The 22949-nt window shown below is 48.1% G+C and overlaps 1 protein-coding gene and 1 long non-coding RNA gene across 4 annotated transcripts in view; one reads left to right on the forward strand and one right to left on the reverse strand.

Annotated features, from left to right (window-relative positions):
* LOC118360540 (uncharacterized) lies at positions 1-13393 on the reverse strand. 2 transcript variants are annotated; one of them, XM_052483942.1, is made up of 18 exons: positions 13303-13393; positions 13152-13211; positions 10688-10830; positions 10434-10569; positions 10238-10325; positions 10092-10163; positions 9800-9934; positions 6227-6293; positions 6049-6112; positions 5757-5862; positions 5465-5657; positions 4149-4182; positions 3979-4070; positions 1945-1969; positions 1724-1831; positions 961-1089; positions 681-804; positions 1-408 (listed from the first exon to the last, which is right to left on the reverse strand). In XM_052483942.1, exons 3-18 carry the CDS (start codon positions 10797-10799, stop codon positions 235-237), a joined length of 1659 nt encoding a protein of 552 aa, XP_052339902.1. In that variant the 5' UTR covers positions 10800-10830; positions 13152-13211; positions 13303-13393; the 3' UTR covers positions 1-234. The 2 variants fall into 2 exon arrangements, with proteins under 2 accessions (XP_052339902.1, XP_052339904.1); XM_052483944.1 differs by lacking the exon at positions 681-804.
* LOC127912905 (uncharacterized) overlaps positions 9359-22949 on the forward strand; it is a 22111-nt gene continuing 8520 nt past the window's right edge. For both annotated transcript variants that reach the window (XR_008083982.1, XR_008083983.1), the window contains exons 1-2: positions 9359-9597; positions 14346-14460. This is a non-coding gene — a long non-coding RNA (uncharacterized LOC127912905). The remainder of the gene's footprint in view (positions 9598-14345; positions 14461-22949) is intronic.

Here is a 22949-nt window from a genome sequence, read left to right on the forward strand (position 1 = left end):
GTTTAGTTTTTCTCTAATCTTTTTTTAACACGTTTTAATGTCTCAACCAGTTAACAGATCGTCTTGACCTGAGCCCCCAACACTGGCTATCCCACCAAGAACCCAGGGCTGTCTGAAATGTTGAGGATAAGGAGCCATTTCAGACCCAGGCCTGTAAGTCCCAGGCCCACATTGTAGACAGGTAGTGAAGAACAGAGAGAGCACCAGTGCAAGTAGGCGGATCCCTTTTCTTTTTCAGGAGGCGGTTGCCGTGGTGGGGAAGGGGAGCTTCAGGTACTGGTACCACTGTTTGAGTTGCCGCGGCAACAACAGCAGCACGTTCTCCGTGAGGAAGAGCAGTGCTTCCTGCATGGCCGGTCGAAGCAGCTGATTGGGTGACATGGAGAGGACCAGGAGACAGAACTTCTCCTTCAGAGAGAGAGAGACCGGGTCATGTTCATTAGGCATCGAACAGAAGAAAACAGTACTGAAACAGGGTTCATCTTGTCCAGTAAGAGCCGCTTGTTTTTTTAGTTTCAGATCGTTTTGCCAGTGTTCCCTAAAGAGTACATAATGAGTGTGTTTCTGTGTCTTCTAGGACAGGTGAAACTTTCAGAATGCTGCAGATAGAAGTGCCATGCATAGATCCGAAACGGCTGCCTATTCTCTGTGACAAAGGTCTGTTCTACACTGTTCTATACCTTGGAGTAGGGGAGCTTTTTGTTGGAGAAGCTTTGAAACTCTGAGATCTTTTGCAGTATGAGGTTGTATTGGGAGTCTCTGTCTCCAGACAATTCTGTGGCATCACTCTGCAGTGTCGCAAACCTGTTCATATGATTAACATTTTATTATTTCACATTTCTGAGTCTGTTCCAACTTTCTAACACGAACTGAGGATGAAGGAAAGCGTTTCAAGCCACTTGAAAGTATTGAGTTACACCACATGATGTTTATCTGAGAGAGGTGAGAAGGGGCCTTTACCAGAGACCAGTGGTGGATTTGGGCTCCTTCAGCCCACTCTTCAGAGAGGTAAGGAGTGAGGATAGACCAGCGTCGGACTTTGAGGCCATTAGAGCATTGAAAAGTGTTCTCATCCTCTCCTCTCGGTTCCTGAGGACAATTTTAGTAACAATTTTTGGTCATGGGGGGGGTTTGCAAGTGCATTTTGGCCAAAATCCAACTTTTTTTGTAATTTCAGATTGATGGTGTTTGTACTTCCTGCCTCTAATGATTTACTTCAACAGGCGTGTTCCTGTGTGGCTCAGTCGATCGAGCGCGGGTTCGATTCCCGCTCGGGATACCCATATGTAAAATGTATGCATGACTGTAAATTGCTTACGGTAAAAGTGTCTGATAAATGGCATATACTAGTATATTATAAACTGGGTGGTTTGAGCCCTGAATGCTGATTGGCTGACAGCCGTGATATATCAGACCGTATACCACGGGTATGTCGAAACATTTTTTTTACTGCTCTAATTACGTTGATAATCAGTTTATAATGGCAATAAGGCACCTCGGGGGGGTTGTGATATGGCCAATATACCACGGCTAAGAGCTGTGTCCATGGAGCCGCGTTGCGTTGTTCATAAGAACAGCCCTTAGCTGTGGTATATTGGCCATATACCACACCCCGCCGTGCCTTATTGCTTAAATTACAGGTTGATCATCCAGAACAAACGATCCTCTACAAAAACACGGTCTGACTGCGACAGGTGCTGTAGATTGACAGTGTCCTACTCACTTTCTCTTTTGAAACACTACTGACTCCATTGGGATGTTCAGAACCTTCTTCACATCCCGGTAATGCTCCTTGGCTCTCTCCAGCATGCCTGACTGGTCTACACCAGGCCTCGGTGAGGGAATGGAAAACACTCGTTTTAGCTCTACATCACAATTATGGAAATAAAATATACATTTTTACGTATAGGACATCAATACATTTAGTTTGTGTTTTAAACTCACTTTACTGTTTTCTTCTCTAGGGACGCTGTCGGAAAAAGGCAAAACGAGGTGAGTATAGAAGCAAAAATGAGATACTGTACACACAACATACTGTACACACAACATACTGTACACACAACATACTGTACACACAACACACTGTATACACAACATACTGTACACACAACATACTGTACACACAACACAACATACTGTACACACAACATACTGTACACACAACATACTGTACACACAACATACTGTACACACAACATACTGTACACACAACACTGTATACACAACATACTGTATACACAACATACTGTACACACACTGTATACACAACATACTGTACACACACTGTATACACAACAGTGAATGTATTTATCTAGTGTAGAATTGATTGCCATTCCTAGAACAACATATCATTTTGGTATTTCAAAGGATTTGTGCTGAAGTGATGTGTTTAATGGCAACACATGAACACAGCCTGGCCATGGGTGGAATAGAGTTGGTGAGGTATACAATCCCACAATCCTTCAGGGATTCAAAGAGCCCACAACCAACAGTGACACCAGTGACGCTGTGCTTTCAGTGTTGGCTTTCTGTATTTCCTTAGCCTTTTACTATAGGAAAATAATCACACAATGAAGTGTTAGTCACAATGTGTCCAAGTGGGAACAACATAGGACATGATGTGTGTGTGTGTGTGTGTGTGTGTGTGTGTGTGTGTGTGTGTGTACTCAGGTCTGTTTGAGTGTGTGATCTCTACTCAGTCCTGTGTGTGTATATACTTGAGTCTGTTTGAGTGTGTGATCTCTACTCAGTCCTGTGTGTGTGTGTGTGTGTGTGTGTGTGTGTGTGTGTGTGTGTGTGTGTGTGTGTGTGTGTGTGTGTGTGTGTGTGTGTGTGTGTGTGTATATATATATATTTATACTTGGGTCTGTTGGAGTGTGTGATCTCTACTCAGTCCTGTGTGTGTGTGTATATATATACTCAGGTCTGTTGGAGTGTGTGATCTCTACTCAGTCCTGTGTGTGTGTGTGTGTGTGTGTGTGTGTGTGTGTGTGTGTGTGTGTGTGTGTGTGTGTGTGTGTGTGTGTGTTTATACTTGGGTCTGTTGGAGTGTGTGATCTCTACTCAGTCCTGTGTGTGTGTGTATATATATATATTTATACTTGGGTCTGTTGGAGTGTGTGATCTCTACTCAGTCCTGTGTGTGTGTGTATATATATATATTTATACTTGGGTCTGTTGGAGTGTGTGATCTCTACTCAGTCCTGTGTGTGTGTGTGTGTGTATGTGTCTGTTGTGTGTGTGTGTGTCTACTCTCAGTCCTGTGTGTATATATTTATACTTGGGTCTGTTGGAGTGTGTGATCTCTACTCAGTCCTGTGTGTGTATATATATATTTATACTCAGGTCTGTTTGAGTGTGTGATCTCTACTCTCAGTCCTGTGTGTGTGTATATATCAGGTCTGTTATTTATACTTGGGTCTGTTGTGTGTGATCTATACTCAGTCTGTGTGTGATCTCTACTCTAGTCCTGTGTATATATATTTATACTTGGGTCTGTTGGAGTGTGTGATCTCTACTCAGTCCTGTGTGTGTGTGTATATACTTGGGTCTATTTGATGATCTCTATAGTCCTGTGTGTTTATACTTGGGTCTATTTGAGTGTGTGATCTCTACTCTCAGTCCTGTGTGTGTATATATACTCAGGTCTGTTTGACTGTGTGATCTCTACTCTCAGTCCTGTGTGTGTATATATATACTTGGGTCTATTTGAGTGTGTGATCTCTACTCTCAGTCCTGTGTGTATATATATACTCAGGTCTGTTTGAGTGTGTGATCTCTACTCTCAGTCCTGTGTGTGTATATATACTCAGGTCTGTTTGAGTGTGTGATCTCTACTCTCAGTCCTGTGTGTGTATATATATATACTCGGGTCTATTTGAGTGTGTGATCTCTACTCTCAGTCCTGTGTGTATATATATACTCAGGTCTGTTTGAGTGTGTGATCTCTACTCTGTGTGTGTGATAGTGTGGACTGACTGTTCTCATCCAGCAGCAGTAGCAGCCATGGAGGCATGTATCCATCTCCGTCTGGCACCTTGCGCCTGGGCCCCGACTGCAGAGCTTTATATCTATGATTATAGACAAACCAACGTATTACGGTATGGGAGAACAGGACTGGAATGTGGTTTTATTGTTCATTTTCTTACCCTGTGGTTCGGGTGGTGGTTAACTTCGAGGGCTCTGAGATTCACAGGAGAGACAGTCGTATCGTGGGGTGAGACAGTGGCATTGTGGGGTGAGACAGTGGCATTGTGGGGTGAGACAGTGGCATTGTGGGGTGAGACAGTGGCGTGGGATGAGACAGTGGCATCGTGGGATGAGACAGTGGCATCGTGGGATGAGACAGTGGCATCGTGGGATGAGACAGTGGCATCGTGGGGTGAGACAGTGACATCGTGGGATGAGACAGTGACATCGTGGGATGAGACAGTGGCATCGTGGGATGAGACAGTGGCATCGTGGGATGAGACAGTGGCATCGTGGGATGAGACAGTGGCATCGTGGGATGAGACAGTGGCATCGTGGGATGAGACAGTGGCATCGTGGGATGAGACAGTGGCATCGTGGGATGAGACAGTGGCATCGTGGGATGAGACAGTGGCATCGTGGGATGAGACAGTGGCATCGTGGGATGAGACAGTGGCATCGTGGGATGAGACAGTGGCATCGTGGGATGAGACAGTGGCATCGTGGGGTGAGACAGTGGCATCGTGGGGTGAGACAGTGACATCGTGGGGTGAGACAGTGGCATTGTGGGGTGAGACAGTGGCATTGTGGGGTGAGACAGTGGCATTGTGGGGTGAGACAGTGGCATTGTGGGGTGAGACAGTGGCATTGTGGGGTGAGACAGTGGCATTGTGGGGTGAGACAGTGGCATTGTGGGGTGAGACAGTGGCATTGTGGGGTGAGACAGTGGCATTGTGGGGTGAGACAGTGGCATCGTGGGGTGAGACAGTGGCATCGTGGGGTGAGACAGTGGCATCGTGGGGTGAGACAGTGGCATCGTGGGGTGAGACAGTGGCATCGTGGGGTGAGACAGTGGCATCGTGGGGTGAGACAGTGGCATCGTGGGGTGAGACAGTGGCATCGTGGGGTGAGACAGTGGCATCGTGGGGTGAGACAGTGGCATCGTGGGGTGAGACAGTGGCATCGTGGGGTGAGACAGTGGCATCGTGGGGTGAGACAGTGGCATTGTGGGGTGAGACAGTGGCATTGTGGGGTGAGACAGTGGCATCGTGGGGTGAGACAGTGGCATCGTAGGGTGAGACAGTGGCATCGTAGGGTGAGACAGTGACATCGTAGGGTGAGACAGTGACATCGTAGGGTGAGACAGTGGCATCGTAGGGTGAGACAGTAGCATTGTGGGGTGAGACAGTAGCATCATTGTTTGTTTTGATAATTGAATATTGCAATTCAGGTGACACTCAATAGATTGTTCCAATCGACCAGGTCATATTGTCACCTGTGTTGTCCTGGTGACTGATGAAGGTGTCCCACACGTCACGGCTCACGCTGTGACAGTCCTCTGGGGCCAGGGACACCAGCTGCCTGGTGTAATTCAACGGAGGGTTGTAGCTGTGCGACTGCTTCAGCAGGACGTTGGTCTTCTCTGTGTCCTTCATGATGATGTTCACATAGCTGCTGTTGAGAGGAACCTGGAAGCTTCTGTTACTATTAAATCCCTTCCAACACATCCCTGAGGTAGTCCGGTAGACTCTGCAATATGACGCATGACTGCACTAGCTCAGGCTCACCAGTGTCTTCAGATCTCTGTTTCGCATGTGAGAGATGCCACACAGGACCATGTAAATCCACTGGAGTTTCTCTGAGAACAGCTTCTGCTTCCTGTACTGTATCCTCCTAGGAAGAGAGCAGGAAATACAAAAGGCCTATAGCAAGTGGCAGACAACTTTCTTATCAGTAAGTAATCTTGCATCGTGTGGGAGTATGATAGATTGCTGTAGTTGTATCAATGTTTTGTAGTAGTATTGGGTGTGATTTATAACTTGATTTCCGAGTCACATAAATAGACCGTACACAACGTACTGTAGGTTCTCCTCTTCCTCTGGGTCCAGTGCCTGTTGGTACATGGACAGTGGTGGTACAGTCTCTTTATCAGCCGAGGAGACAGAAGGATCGGAGGGTGAGCATGTGGTCAGCATAGTAGAATGTCTCCGTAGTAGAGCACTGTAATTCATTCTGCATTGTGCTTTAGGTGACCAACCTGATATGGCTCGGTCACATGGTGTTTTGGGAGGCACAGGTTTCTTCATTAGCAATAACGGTTTATCCTTTACAATGAGAAAATAGAGACAACATGAATTCTTCATGTTACAGCGAACCGGCTCCAACACCCTGTCACAGCGAGACGGCTCCAACACCCTGTCACAGCGAGACGGCTCCAACACCCTGTCGCGGAGAGACTGCTCCAACACCCTGTCACAACGAGACGGCTCCAACACCCTGTCACAACGAGACGGCTCCAACACCCTGTCACAACGAGACGGCTCCAACACCCTGTCACAACGAGACGGCTCCAACACCCTGTCACAACGAGACGGCTCCAACACCCTGTCACAACGAGACGGCTCCAACACCCTGTCACAACGAGACGGCTCCAACACCCTGTCACAACGAGACGGCTCCAACACCCTGTCACAGCGAGACGGCTCCAACACCCTGTCGCGGAGAGACGGCTCCAACACCCTGTCACAACGAGACGGCTCCAACACCCTGTCACAACGAGACGGCTCCAACACCGTGTCACAACGAGACGGCTCCAACACCCTGTCACGGAGAGACGGCTCCAACACCCTGTCGCAGAGAGACGGCTCCAACACCCTGTCACAACGAGACGGCTCCAACACCGTGTCACAACGAGACGGCTCCAACACCCTGTCACGGAGAGACGGCTCCAACACCCTGTCACGGAGAGACGGCTCCAACACCCTGTCACAAGAGACGGCTCCAACACCCTGTCACAACGAGACGGCTCCAACACCCTGTCACAACGAGACGGCTCCAACACCCTGTCACAACGAGACGGCTCCAACACCCTGTCACAACGAGACGGCTCCAACACCCTGTCACAACGAGACGGCTCCAACACCCTGTCACAGCGAGACGGCTCCAACACCCTGTCACAACGAGACGGCTCCAACACCCTGTCACAACGAGACGGCTCCAACACCCTGTCACAACGAGACGGCTCCAACACCCTGTCACAACGAGACGGCTCCAACACCCTGTCGCGGAGAGACGGCTCCAACACCCTGTCGCGGAGAGACGGCTCCAACACCCTGTCACAACGAGACGGCTCCAACACCCTGTCACAACGAGACGGCTCCAACACCCTGTCACAACGAGACGGCTCCAACACCCTGTCGCGGAGAGACGGCTCCAACACCCTGTCGCGGAGAGACGGCTCCAACACCCTGTCACAACGAGACGGCTCCAACACCCTGTCGCGGAGAGACGGCTCCAACACCCTGTCACGGAGAGACGGCTCCAACACCCTGTCACGGAGAGACTGCTCCAACACCCTGTCACAACGAGACGGCTCCAACACCCTGTCACAGCGAGACGGCTCCAACACCCTGTCACAACGAGACGGCTCCAACACCCTGTCATAACGAGACGGCTCCAACACCCTGTCACAACGAGACGGCTCCAACACCCTGTCACAGAGAGACGGCTCCAACACCCTGTCACAACGAGACGGCTCCAACACCCTGTCACAACGAGACGGCTCCAACACCCTGTCACAACGAGACGGCTCCAACACCCTGTCACAACGAGACGGCTCCAACACCCTGTCACAACGAGACGGCTCCAACACCCTGTCACAACGAGACGGCTCCAACACCCTGTCGAGACGGAGAGACTGCTCCAACACCCTGTCACAACGAGACGGCTCCAACACCCTGTCACAACGAGACGGCTCCAACACCCTGTCACAACGAGACGGCTCCAACACCCTGTCGCGGAGAGACGGCTCCAACACCCTGTCACAACGAGACGGCTCCAACACCCTGTCACAACGAGACGGCTCCAACGCCCTGTCGCGGAGAGACGGCTCCAACACCCTGTCGCGGAGAGACGGCTCCAACACCCTGTCACAACGAGACGGCTCCAACGCCCTGTCGCGGAGAGACGGCTCCAACGCCCTGTCGCGGAGAGACGGCTCCAACGCCCTGTCGCGGAGAGACGGCTCCAACGCCCTGTCACGGCGAGACGGCTCCAACGCCCTGTCACGGAGAGACGGCTCCAACGCCCTGTCACGGAGAGACGGCTCCAACACCCTGTCACGGAGAGACTGCTCCAACACCCTGTCACTACGAGACGGCTCCAACACCCTCCAACACACCCTGTCGCGGAGAGACCCTGGCTCCAACACCCTGTCACAACGAGACGGCTCCAACACCCTGTCACAACGAGACGGCTCCAACACCCTGTCGCGGAGAGACGGCTCCAACACCCTGCTCCAACACCCTGTCACAACGAGACGGCTCCAACACCCTGTCACAACGAGACGGCTCCAACACCCTGTCACGGCTCCACACGAGACGGCTCCAACACCCTGTCACAACGAGACTGCTCCAACACCCTGTCACAACGAGACGGCTCCAACACCCTGTCGCTCCAACACCCTGGAGAGACGGCTCCAACACCCTGTCACAACGAGACGGCTCCAACACCCTGTCACAACGAGACGGCTCCAACACCCTGTCACAACGAGACGGCTCCAACACCCTGTCACAACGAGACGGCTCCAACACCCTGTCACAGAGAGACGGCTCCAACACCCTGTCACAACGAGACGGCTCCAACACCCTGTCACAACGAGACGGCTCCAACACCCTGTCACAACGAGACGGCTCCAACACCCTGTCACAGAGAGACGGCTCCAACACCCTGTCACACCCTGAGAGACGGCTCCAACACCCTGTCACAACGAGACGGCTCCAACACCCTGTCACACCCTGAGAGACGGCTCCAACACCCTGTCACAACGAGACTGCTCCAACACCCTGTCACAGCTCCAACACCCTGAGACGGCTCCAACACCCTGTCACAGAGAGACGGCTCCAACACCCTGTCACAGAGAGACGGCTCCAACACCCTGTCACAACGAGACGGCTCCAACACCCTGTCACAACGAGACGGCTCCAACACCCTGTCGCGGAGAGACGGCTCCAACACCCTGTCACGGAGAGACTCCAACGCCCTGTCCAACACCCTGTCACAACGAGACGGCCCTGTCACAACACGGCTCCAACGCCCTGTCACAACGAGACGGCTCCAACACCCTGTCGAGACGGCTCCAACACCCTGACACCCTGTCACAAGACGGCTCCAACACCCTGTCACAACGAGACGGCTCCAACACCCTGTCACAACGAGACGGCTCCAACACCCTGTCACAACGAGACGGCTCCAACACCCTGTCACAACGAGACGGCTCCAACACCCTGTCACAACGAGACGGCTCCAACACCCTGTCACAACGAGACGGCTCCAACACCCTGTCACAACGAGACGGCTCCAACACTCTGTCACGGAGAGACGGCTCCAACACCCTGTACATTTCAAGAGGTATGAATAAAACCCGAAGGATGAAATTATATCAAAACTGCATCGCCGGGAAGCCCACATGTTCCGGTGCCGTGAAGTACACACATCCGAAGTACAATCAGGCTATCTACTAAACAAAAACAGATTTTGAAGTTAAAACATTTAAAAAAAATATGTTTTTACTGGGTTTCTCCTGAGTTCTGTTTTCCCCACAGTGCTTTACCTGGTCTCTGAGGCAATATATGAGGGGGCGCCCAGTGTGGAGAGCACGTCTGATGGAGACCATCTCTCTCATGTACTGCTTCAGCTGGAGGAAACCATTCAGGTTCTCCACTGGAGGGGCTCTGACGTTCTCCTCCTGGGGGAAATATATATATTTTTTTGGGGGGGGGTGCGGGGACAGTTGAAATATATACCATTCAAAATCAATGAATGTGATAAGGAATAATGATTTACTGCATGATAATGAATTATGTTTGGTCGTAATTATACGGTAAGTCCCCCCCCCACCTCACCTTTTTAGTCTTCTCCTGAGTGAATTTGCTGGAGATCACTGTATTTTTTCCAAACTTCTTGTCCCACTGTGTCTGTCATAAAATGACTCAGAGTGAGTACAAGCCATGTTAAACACCTATACAAAACACATTGAGATATGTGTCACCTTCAGTGACTTTTGGTCCTCTGATGTGAGCCAGGTTGAGAAGAGATCAACGTTGTCAGAGTAAAGCCTTCCCACTGTTTTGTATGGTCTATCCAAGGGACAAGGCAATGCTTTAAGTTTAGTGTATATATATATATATATATATATACACAAACACACATCATGGATACCAAGGTGTTTGTATTATTTTTCATACTTGTTGACAGGGGAGAAAAAGCCTTTACTGAGCAGCTCCTGTCTCCTGTAGTAGTTCTTCCTGGCCTGGCCATTTTGTACGAGGCCATACTGTGTGTCACTGCGGGTAACAACCTTCTCAGGGAAGTAACTGTGTTCTTGGAAAACACCAAGCAAAGTGTGGTAGCAGTCAGTAGTGATTCATTCCATTCCATTTCACTCTTGAGTGGCTTTTGATGAAGTAAGGTGACGTTGTACAGCAGTCCACTCGCTCACCTTTTTTGAAGTCTGTGGCAAACTTGTGCTTGACGTAAGTGATGAGTTCGTGGTCTCTCTCACTCAGAGGCTGATCTAGCAGAGCAGCTATTCTCCTGATCTCTTCAGCCATGAGGACGCTGGAGGACAGTAGGCTGCTTCAACTGTTAGACAAAGGAAGGTGTGTGTGGTGTACGCGTCATAAACATGCACGTTGGAATTACTATATTTCTCTCTAATGCCCAGGGCAGGCTACATTTGTGTTAATGATGTTAGCTACATCAGGACTCAAGTAGAAGGGAGTCTTGTAACATTTCTAATATATTTCAAATATGAGTCTTGCAACATGATTACATTGGTGAATAATTATTTGTGGTCAAATAATTGTGTAGCCTATCGATCCAATAGGCATATACAGTTATAAAAGGTGGCCTTATATGGTATTTTTCTTACATCCGCATAATCAGCATAATTTGATGCACCTGGATAAAGATGAGCAGAGGGTAGCTGCATCTCAATATGGCGACCGGTGAGTGGGCGTGTCGAAAGGAAAGTGGTGGGCGTGTCGAAAGGAAAGTGGTGGGCGTGTCGAAAGGAAAGTGGTGGGCGTGTCGAAAGGAAAGTGGTGGGCGTGTCGAAAGGAAAGTGGTGGGCGTGTCGAAAGGAAAGTGGTGGGTGTGTCGAAAGGAAAGTGGTGGGCGTGTCGAAAGGAAAGTGGTGGGCGTGTCGAAAGGAAAGTGGTGGGCGTGTCGAAAGGAAAGTGGTGGGCGTGTCGAAAGGAAAGTGGTGGGCGTGTCGAAAGGAAAGTGGTGGTGGGAAAGTGGTGTCGAAAGGAAAGTGGTGGGGGTGTCGAAAGGAAAGTGGTGGGCGTGTCGAAAGGAAAGTGGTGGGTGTGTCGAAAGGAAAGTGGTGGGTGTGTCGAAAGGAAAGTGGTGGGCGTGTCGAAAGGAAAGTGGTGGGCGTGTCGAAAGGAAAGTGGTGGGCGTGTCGTAAGTGCTCTGCTATGGGTTAGACGGTTTTGATTGAGCTGTGTTATCTGCCGTTTTCTAACCATACCAGACATTTGAGCTACCATACCACAAGAGTTGGTTTTAAAGTGAGAGGATGTCTGTTGTTTAAAAAAAAAATAGGCCTACTCATGGATTTGTTAGTTTGTTATGTAATGATTTATACATAGATGACTGCTGGGGTGCTATTTTGAAGCCGCCATCCCTCCATCTTGGCACTACCCCACCGATGTAAAAATATATATATTATAGAAATACATGTACTAATGTTTTTTTTGTTGCCATGTCTATTCTATTACAGACACCTTAATGCATACTTTTACATTTATATGATGTGAGCTAAACATACAAATAACCTTTTTTATTTTCTTTAGTATAATTTTTCGAAAGTACTAATGTTACTGTCCCCACTACAACAACAAACATACTTATATGTAATTTTGTCCTTGAAACATTGATGAAATACTGTACAATTCCTGTAGAGTATTGCTTTTCTGTGGAGTGCCAATAGGTGGCTTCAAAGACTCTCCATGTCCAAAACATAGCATTCGCAATCCAGGGTTTCTATAAAATCTTGAATGTATGCGCGAGTTTTGTGACTACCTAGTTTTTCATCCAATTGACGCAAATATTCTAAAATCCGCATGTTGAAAATATGCACATTTTCCCAATGGGTAACAATCAGTCCGTGATGAGGAAGTAATCTTTCACTTACATTTTATGTACCGAATTTAAATCTTAAGTTCAGTGTGTTTCCATTATATTTTTCAAACCATAACGATAGTTTTGTCACAAAAATCATCATCATGTCACCAGAATAAGACCCTCAATATTTATTGGAAAGGTGCATCAAGCTCCCTCATTGAAAATAAGAATGTGTTCTTAACTGATTTGAGTTAAATAACCCCGTGAAGTTATTCAGAATGTATTTAACCTGTAGCCTAATAAACTGCATGGTTTCCCTGAGTCGTAGTGGGACGACCACATCGTATCATCGAGTGACTCCAAGATTATTTCTATATGGTTCTCAATATTTGCACAAAATATGTTTCCACTGCTATTTCTCGCATAATTAACTTCACCAACGAACGAACTAATTTTTTTGTCGGCATTTATGAAATTGTCCCTTATTAACAGATGTGGTGGATCAGAAAGTAGTGATTTTGTTTAATATATATAATGGTACGACTTGTGGTTGTCAACCTGATACTAGCTACTTCACGCGCCATTGCAGGACATAAGTGCTTGGCAACCGAGAGCGGAGGGCATTGTGTTGTTGCCCTTCATACCCTCCCCATTGATTAGACTATGTATCAAGATAACATCTATATGGCTATCAATATTAGTTAAATATGGGGTGTCATGCTGGAACCAATGGTATGCTCGAGCTATGGGGAATACCCACACGTAGGAACAACCGAATGGCGGGCTACAGTTGCACACTACTGTTGCAGTTAACCACTCGTCCAAAACGTTACCTTTGAGCACGCCCTTCACACGTCTGTCCTCGTCACCATCCCCGATGACACCTGTTGGAACTCCGCAAGAACACGCAGAACAGAAACTACATGAGGTGAAAATGAAAATACAAAAAACGAACTAAAATAAGAAAGTTTAGGAAAAGCCTACCTTTTGGGGAGCGTGTTTGTAGACCAGTGTCAGCAGTACGGAAGGAACGTTTAACAACGTTCTTTATTCACCGCGTCACAAAGGGTTTGCGTTTGGGAATAACTGAGCGCGCGCCACTCCGTTCCCCGATTTCGTTTTGCAATTGAAAAACGTATTTAATTGTAGTTAAATTTCCAAATGAATTTATCAGTTAAACGTCTTAACTGGCCGCAAACACGAATTAGCGAAATTACCATTACCACGATACTGATTATAAATTGACATGATAAAATTATGAATGGATTTTTTTTTTTGTTCAGTGGAAATAAGTGTTCCAACAATGTCCAGAAGAGGGGACTTATGCCCCGGACAAAGTGTTTGACCTAAGAGATGCTAGAATAGATCATATCAGAAAATGTTCCACTGTTTTGTGATATGTCATCACTAAGGGCGTGTTCTGGGTCGAAGGTAGGCTACATCAGGACTATGAATTAGTCTGGCTCTTCTTTAGTATTTTATGAGAACATGGCTGGCCTAACCAAAGGGATGACCTTTGTAGTAGATTAATAAAACCATAAAGACAAGTCCTGTCCTGGAACTCCCCCGCTGTCATTAGTCACATTATAAAGCCCTGGCGTGATCTCATTAGTCACATTATAAAGCCCTGGCGTGATCTCATTAGTCACATTATAAAGCCCTGGCGTGATCTCATTAGTCACATTATAAAGCCCTGGCGTGATCTCATTAGTCGGATTCAGTCTCTAAATGTTTTTTCTACTTTTTTATAAAAATGTTTTTTTTTGCAACAGAAACCGTTTACTTCAAACGTAAAACATTTAGCAACACAAACCAGAGTTTATATTGGACGAATTCAGGTAGATCCTGCCCCGTTTCAAGAGTAAACGGTTTCCGTTGCGGCACAAAACGTTTTGCAACTGAATCCAACTAATGAATACACCCAATGTGATCTGTGTATTCTATTATATGGTACCAAATGGTTTTATTAGAGGAAATGACCCCTGCAACTATCCATTGAGACAGCCGGGTTCTGTTCTTTCGTTTAGGAGCTCCGGGACCGACCTCTGGACTAGAGACCCCGTGGAGGGTGGGAAGGATTGTCCTGAGGCGACCCACTCCAGGCAGCTCTGATGGTTGTTCCCACTATCTCTAGACCTCCAGGTAACAACATTTTAATCCCAGCCGGCTCTGCAACAGGATCATTTCTTTGTGCGTACCATACTCCCTCCTCTCCTCCCTCCCTTCCGGCCTCTGACATGGCACAATCCAGTATGCATATTTTTTTCTTCTCCTACCAACGCATTGGGAATCAAATCATCCAATTTTATTGGTCACGTACACATGGTTAGCAGATGTTATTGCGAGTGTAGCGAAATGCTTGTGCTTCTAGTATCCGACAGTAAGTGCAGTGATATCTAACAAGTAATCTAACAATTCCACAACTACCTAATACACACAAATGTAAAGGGGATGGGATAAGAACATGTCCATATAAATACATGGATGAGCGATGACCGAGCGGCAGAGAACTGGACCTATGCAATAGATGGTATAAAATACACTATGTACATATGAGAGGGAAATGTTGTGTCTTGTGTAGTACATAGGAATGTTTGATACTGCCGTCTAATTTACAGGCAGATGCATCTCTTCACATGAAGGCCAAAGTTAATCTCTATTACATTTAGTAATTATCATTCTAACGATTGCTGGAAAACTCCTGTCGACTCCTTACGCAATAGCTTGGGACGGTCTGTAGCCTAAATGCATTTTGAACTTAAGTGTACTGAGTTGGAAGTTCTCCAATGTTCACTTCAACAGGAATCAACATGTTCTAATGACTTGAAATATTTGCAAAATCATTTACTGGACTCCTCCGATTGCACAATACAATCCCACTGCGTCCATACTTTGTTGTCTGCTGGCAGTGAGTACTGTATACTTTAAGCATGTGTTGAGCGTTGGCAGAACCCTGCAGTGTCACCGCGTCCTCTATCAGTAGGCCTCTTCTACTGTGACTGAGCAGCACCACTCCGCTCCGACGGCCCTTAACGTCTCACATGAGGTTTCATTGCCTGCTCTTAGTTTCCATTGGCAGGGATGCTCTGATCATGTGGTTTGGAAATGCCCGTCGCGCCACTCACACTTTCCACAACTATTTCAGCCAGGCAACACAAGACCGCCATCGACAGCATTGTCTGCTCTGTGAGTCTGAGAGAGCGAGGGTACATCCATCTCTCCCTTCTCCTTCCCACCTTTCCCTCCCCCTCCATATGAACCAAGATGACATAGCAGTTCAGACGTCTTTTGTCCTCGTCTTGTCGTGTCCTGTATACATATATATATATTTACAACTTTTTTCACATACATTTTATTTTTATTTTCCATCAACTCATCTTCAAAACACTCTCCTGCAACCCGCCTCACCAATTTATATTTATAAAAAAGTATTATTTACCTCAAATCTGTAATCCTCCAAGAAGCTAGCCAGAAACTCCAAGAAGCTAGCCAGAAACTAGCCAGAAGCTAGCCAGAAGCTAGCCCAGAAGCTAATCAGAAGCTAATCAGAAGCTAGTTCAGAAGCTAATCAGAAGCTAGTTCAGAAGCTAGTTAGCTTCTTTACTGGCATATCGTTAGTATTCAGCTAACCACGGTTTGTGGTCATCAGCTATCCTTTAGCTCGAAAATCTATCGCCAGTTTTGTACGGCAAAGCGCGGCTCGGAACGGAACATACCGGACCAATTTTTCTCTCCATGTCCCTGGATTTTAACTGCTCTCTGGACATTCATACCCGGATCTCACAGCCAGCTAGCTGCTATCCGTGTGACTATCGGCTGCAGAGTTCTGTAGATTCCGGAGCAAACATAAATTATTCGGAGCTAGCCAGCTCCTAAAAACAATCACTCCTGAGTTCCATCAATCACTCCTGGGCTGCAGTCACCTATCCGGACCCGTTTTACTGCCTACGCGGAGCCCCACCGGGCCTTCACAACTAGACTGCCGACGTTATCTACCCGAAGGAGATCCGGCTGGCTCCTCCGTCGCGACGTTACCTGAACGCCCATCTGCGGCCTGCTAACCGTTAGCTGTCTTACCGGCTGCTATCTGAATAGACAATCGGACAATTTATTTATTTTTATTATTATTATGTTTTCTTCTTGGGCCTCTAACTATATCTATTGTTTTTATTTTTGTTGTTGTTGTGTGATTTGGATTAATGCCCCTCTAATCTACTGACGGAACGCAAGAGGTGGCTAACAACAGACCTCCATCCTATGCTAGCTTGCTACCGATGGCCTGGCAAGCTGTCTAAATCGCCGTGACCCCCAACCAACCTCTCCACTCACTGGACCCTTTTGATCACTCGACTAAGCATGCCTCTCCTTAATGTCAATATGTCTTGTCCATTGCTGTTCTGGTTAGTGTTTATTGGCTTATTTCACTGTAGAGCCTCTGGTCCTGCTCACTATACCTTATCCAACCGATTAGTTCCACCACCCACACATGCAATGACATCTCCTGGTTTCAATGATGTTTCTAGAGACAATATCTCTCTCTTCATCACTCAATATTCACATCCTACCATACCTTTGTATGTACATTATACCTTGATGCTATTTTATCGCCCCCAGAAACCTCCTTTTACTCTCTGTTCCAGACGTTCTAGACGACCAATTCTTATTGCTTTTAGCCGCACCCTTATTCTACTCCTCCTATGTTCCTCTGGCTATGTAGAGGTGAATCCAGGCCCTGCAGTGCCTAGCTCCACTCCTATTCCCCAGGTGCTCTCTTTTGACGACTTCTGTAACCGTAATAGCCTTGGTTTCATGCATGTTAACATTAGAAGCCTCCCCCCTAAGTTTGTTCTATTCACTGCTTTAGCACACTCTGCCAACCCGGATGTTCTAGCTGTGTCTGAATCCTGGCTTAGAAGACTTCCAGTTCTCTGGAAGACCAAAATTCAGAAATTTTAATTCCAAACTACAACATTTTCAGACAAGATAGAACTGCCAAATGGGGCGGTGTTGCAATCTACTGCAAAGATAGCCTGCAGAGTTCTTACCTACTATCCAGGTCTGTACCCAAACAATTTGAACTTCTACTTTTAAAAATCCACCTCTCTAAAAACAAGTCTCTCACCGTTGCCGCCTGCTATAGACCACCCTCTGCCCCCAGCTGTGCTCTGGACACCATATGTGAAATGATTGCCCCCCATCTATCTTCAGAGCTCGTGCTGCTAGGCGACCTAAACTGGAACATGCTTAACACCCCAGTCATCCTACAATCTAAACTTGATGCCCTCAATCTCACACAAATTATCAATGAACCTACCAGGTACCTCCCCAAAGCCTTAAACACGGGCACCCTCATATATATCATCCTAACCAACTTCCTCTCTACCTCCACCTCTGCTGTCTTCAACCAAGATCTCAGCGATCACTGCCTCATTGCCTGCATCCGTAATGGGTCAGCGGTCAAACGACCTCCACTCATCACTGTAAAACGCTCCCTTGTATCCTGGAAGGATATTGATCTCATCCCGTCAGTAGAGGATGCCTGGATATTTTTAAAAGGTGCCTTCCTAACCATCTTAAATAAACATGCCCCATTCAAGTAATTTAGAACCAGGAACAAATATAGCCCTTGGTTCTCCCCAGACCTGACTGCCCTTAACCAACACAAAAACATCCTATGGCGTTCTGCATTAGCATCGAACAGCCCGCGTGATATGCAGCTGTTCAGGGAAGCTAGAAACCATTATACACAGGCAGTTAGAAAAGCCAAGGCTAGCTTTTTCAAGCAGAAATTTGCTTCCTGCAACACAAACTTAAAAAAGTTATGGGACACTGTATAGTCCATGGAGATAGGAAACACTGTCACCACTGATAAATCCACCATAATTGAGAATTTCAATAAGCATTTTTCTACGGCTGGCCATGCTTTCCACCTGGCTACTCCTACCCCGGACAACATCACTGCACCCCCAACAGCAACTCGCCCAAGCCTTCCCCATTTCTCCTTCTCCCAAATCCATTCAGCTGATGTTCTGAAAGAGCTGAAAAATTTGGACCCCAACAAATCAGCCGGGCTAGACAATCTGGACCCTTTCCTTCTAAAATTATCTGACGAAATTGTTGCCAACCCTATTACTAGCCTGTTCAACCTCTCTTTCGTGTCGTCTGAGATTCCCAAAGATTGGAAAGCAGCTGCGGTCCCTCTTCAAAGGGGGGGACACTCTTGACCCAAACTGCTACAGACCTATATCTATCCTACCATGCCTTTCTAAGGTCTTCGAAAGCCAAGTCAACAAACAGATTACCGACCATTTCGAATCTCACCATACCTTCTCTGCTATGCAATCTGGTTTCAGAGCTGGTCATGGGTGCACCTCAGCCACGCTCAAGGTCCTAAACGATATCTTAACCGCCATCGATAAGAAACATTACTGTGCAGCCGTATTCATTGATCTGGCCATACCCACCATTGCGACCTGTATGCTCTCGTTGGCTGGCCCTCGCTTCATACTCGTCGCCAAACCCACTGGCTCCATGTCATCTACAAGACCCTGCTAGGTAAAGTCCCCCCTTATCTCAGCTCGCTGGTCACCATAGCATCTCCCACCTGTAGCACACGCTCCACCAGGTATATCTCTCTAGTCACCCCCAAAACCAATTCTTTCTTTGGCCGCCTCTCCTTCCAGTTCTCTGCTGCCAATGACTGGAACGAACTACAAAAATCTCTGAAACTGGAAACACTTATCTCCCTCACTAGCTTTAAACACCAGCTGTCAGAGCAGATCACAGATTACTGCAACTGTACATAGCCCACCTATAATTTAGCCCAAACAACTACCTCTTTCCCAACTGTATTTCATTCATTTATTTATTTTGCTCCTTTGCACCCCATTATTTTTATTTCTACTTTGCACATTCTTCCATTGCAAAACTACCATTCCAGTGTTTTACTTGCTATATTGTATTTACTTTGCCACCATGGCCTTTTTTGCCTTTACCTTCCTTCTCACCTCATTTGCTCACATTTTATATAGACTTGTTTATACTGTATTATTGACTGTATGTTTGTTTTACTCCATGTCGTTGTATCTGTCGAACTGCTTTGCTTTATCTTGGCCAGGTCGCAATTGTAAATGAGAACTTGTTCTCAACTTGCCTAGCCGGTTAAATAAAGGTAAAATAAATAAATACAATTGTTCTCCTCCCACTTCATCTCCCCCTCCCTCTCTTGTTCTCCTCTCCCTTCTCATCTCCCCCTCCTCCCTCCCACCTCCCTTCTCATCTCCCCCTCCCCCTCTTGTTCTCCTCCCACCTCTCCCTTCATCTCCCCTCCCCTCTTGTTCTCCTCCCACTTTTCCCTTCATCATCTCCCCCTCCCTGTCTTGTTCTCCTCTCCCTTCTCATCTCCCCCTCCCTCTCTTGTTCTCCTCCCACCTCTCCCTTCATCTCCCCCTCCCTCTCTTGTTCTCCTCCCACCTCTCCCTTCATCTCCCCTCCCCTCTTGTTCTCCTCCCACCTCTCCCTTCATCTCCCCCTCCCTCTCTTGTTCTCCTCCCACCTCTCCCCTTCATCTCCCCTCCCTCTCTTGTTCTCCTCCCACCTCTCCCTTCTCATCTCCCCCTCCCCCTCTTGTTATTCTCCCACCTCTCCCTTCATCTCCCCCTCCCTCTCTTGTTCTCCTCCCACCTCTCCCTTCTCATCTCCCCTCCCCCTCTTGTTCTCCTCCCACCTCTCCCTTCATCTCCCCCTCCCTCTCTTGTTCTCCTCCCACCTTCTCATCTCCCCCTCCCCCTCTTGTTCTCCTCCCACCTCTCCCTTCATCTCCCCCTCCCTCTCTTGTTCTCCTCCCACCTTCTCATCTCCCCCTCCCCTCTTGTTCTCCTCCCACCTCTCCCTTCTCATCTCCCCCTCCCCCTCTTGTTCTCCTCCCACCTCTCCCTTCTCATCTCCCCCTCCCCCTCTTGTTCTCCTCTCCCTTCTCATCTCCCCCTCCCCCTCTTGTTCTCCTCCCACCTCTCCCTTCTCATCTCCCCCTCCCTCTCTTGTTCTCCTCTCCCTTCTCATCTCCCCCTCCCCCTCTTGTTCTCCTCCCACCTCTCCCTTCTCATCTCCCCCTCCCCCTCTTGTTCTCCTCCCACCTCTCCCTTCTCATCTCCCCCTCCCCCTCTTGTTCTCCTCCCACCTCTCCCTTCTCATCTCCCCCTCCCCCTCTTGTTCTCCTCCCACCTCTCCCTTCTCATCTCCCCCTCCCCCTCTTGTTCTCCTCCCACCTCTCCCTTCTCATCTCCCCCTCCCTCTCTTGTTCTCCTCTCCCTTCTCATCTCCCCCTCCCCTCTTGTTCTCCTCCCACCTCTCCCTTCATCTCCCCCTCCCTCTCTTGTTCTCCTCCCACCTCTCCCTTCATCTCCCCTCCCTCTCTTGTTCTCCTCTCCCTTCTCATCTCCCCTCCCCCTCTTGTTCTCCTCCCACCTCTCCCTTCATCTCCCCCTCCCCTCTTGTTCTCCTCTCCCTTCTCATCTCCCCCTCCCCCTCTTGTTCTCCTCCCACCTCTCCCTTCATCTCCCCCTCCCCCTCTTGTTCTCCTCCCACCTCTCCCTTCATCTCCCCTCCCCTCTTGTTCTCCTCTCCCTTCTCATCTCCCCTCCCCTCTTGTTCTCCTCCCACCTCTCCCTTCATCTCCCCCTCCCTCTCTTGTTCTCCTCTCCCTTCTCATCTCCCCTCCCTCTCTTGTTCTCCTCCCACCTCTCCCTTCATCTCCCCTCCCCCCCTCTCTTGTTCTCCTCTCCCTTCTCATCTCCCCTCCCCCTCTTGTTCTCCTCCCACCTCTCCCTTCTCATCTCCCCCCTCCCCTCTTGTTATTCTCCCACCTCTCCCTCTCATCTCCCCCTCCCTCTCTTGTTCTCCTCCCACCTCTCCCTTCATCTCCCCTCCACCTCCCTCCCTCTCTTGTTCTCCTCCCACCTCTCCCTTCTCATCTCCCCCTCCCCCTCTTGTTCTCCTCCCACCTCTCCCTCTCATCTCCCCCTCCCCTCTTGTTCTCCCTCTCCTTCTCATCTCCCACCTCCCCTCCCCCTCTTGTTCTCCTCCCACCCTCCCACTCTCTCCCCCTTCATCTCTCCCTCCCTCTCTTGTTCTCCTCTCCCTTCTCATCTCCCCTCCCCCTCTTGTTCTCCTCCCACCTCTCCCTTCATCTCCCCCTCCCCCTCTTGTTTCTCCTCTCCCTTCTCATCTCCCCTCCCTCTCTTGTTCTCCTCTCCCTTCTCATCTCCCCTCCCCCTCTTGTTCTCCTCCCACCTCTCCCTTCTCATCTCCCCCTCCCAACTCTCCCTCCCCCTCTTGTTCTCCTCCCACCTCTCTCCCCTTGTTCCTGTGATATGATGAGTTGTCTGAGCTTGTTTTTTTTACTGCTTGGCCCCTTGTCCTCGGTCATTACAGTGTGTGGAAGTGGATGTCTTTGCATAGCTACTAAAACATGTGGGACAATGCGTTACGCAATGTCTGACTAATAAGTGGAGTCATCTGGATTTTGCATCAATAGAACTGGACCTAGTTCTTTCTCTGCTGCGGGAAGGGAGGAGGTTGCCGACTCGTTAGTCCCGTCTCAATTTCCATGTTGTGTCCTGAATTCGTACGTTTGAGCCTTTCCTTTCCTCTTAATAAAAGGAAGACCATCGTGAGCAGAAAATACTTTTCTTCGGACAAGGAGGCTGACGTTTGAGACAGGCTAGTTGTGTGTGACCTTGTGTGTCAGTGCAACCAGGTTAAATTACATTTGATGTTCGGTTGGACTAAAATAAAATGGCTTTCCCATTAGCTTTTCTATGGAATATTTCGTAACCCCCCCCCGATGCACCCTCCTCATTATCCTTAATTACTACAGTGTAAACAATATGAAAACATCGGTCCCCCCCCCTTCCCACAGAGTACTTTAGGCACATGTGTGCACACACACACACACACACATGGTATCAATCAATAGAGTTGGGGGTTTTATATATATATATATATATAATTACAACACATTTTCCAAAAAGTAGTAGCATTAGTCACGTAAACACAGAAATAAACAAGTGGCACATTGGATTCCTAATTTTAAAAATAAGTGGTGCTTGAGGAACCTGCTTGTGTGTGTGTGTGTGCACACACACACACACACACACACACAACTCTATTGATTGATACCTTAATATGTATGTTTTAGTCAGCCTTGAAAATATAAATCCACACTCCTTTATTTTCATGTACATGAATGGGTTGTGAGTCCTGATAACCCGTGACTACTGGATCAGTCTATAGACAGGCTGGCATGAGAACCTCAGACTCATCTTGTCCTGGGCTACATGTGTTTTTGGCTTAGGCTGTTTGTTCCGAGGGAGATTTACATTGGGATATGTGATCAAGAGCGTTCGGGCCGCCAGGGTCACTAGGTTGAGTTTAGAGATAGTGATGAGCTATGCAGGGACTGGCTCCAAGTCCTATCGGGTGTCAACCCCTGTATGGGGGCTTCCTGCTGACCTTAGCTATGGAAAATCAACTGAAGCTCCCTCAGCCAGACACATATAAAACACCCAAACACAGGCTCACAAGCATGCATCTTTACAACGTCTGTATGCCAGGAGCAGTCAGTCATCTAG

The sequence above is a fragment of the Oncorhynchus keta genome, chromosome 28 (genome assembly GCF_023373465.1).
Source record: "Oncorhynchus keta strain PuntledgeMale-10-30-2019 chromosome 28, Oket_V2, whole genome shotgun sequence".
Taxonomy (NCBI): domain Eukaryota; kingdom Metazoa; phylum Chordata; class Actinopteri; order Salmoniformes; family Salmonidae; genus Oncorhynchus; species Oncorhynchus keta.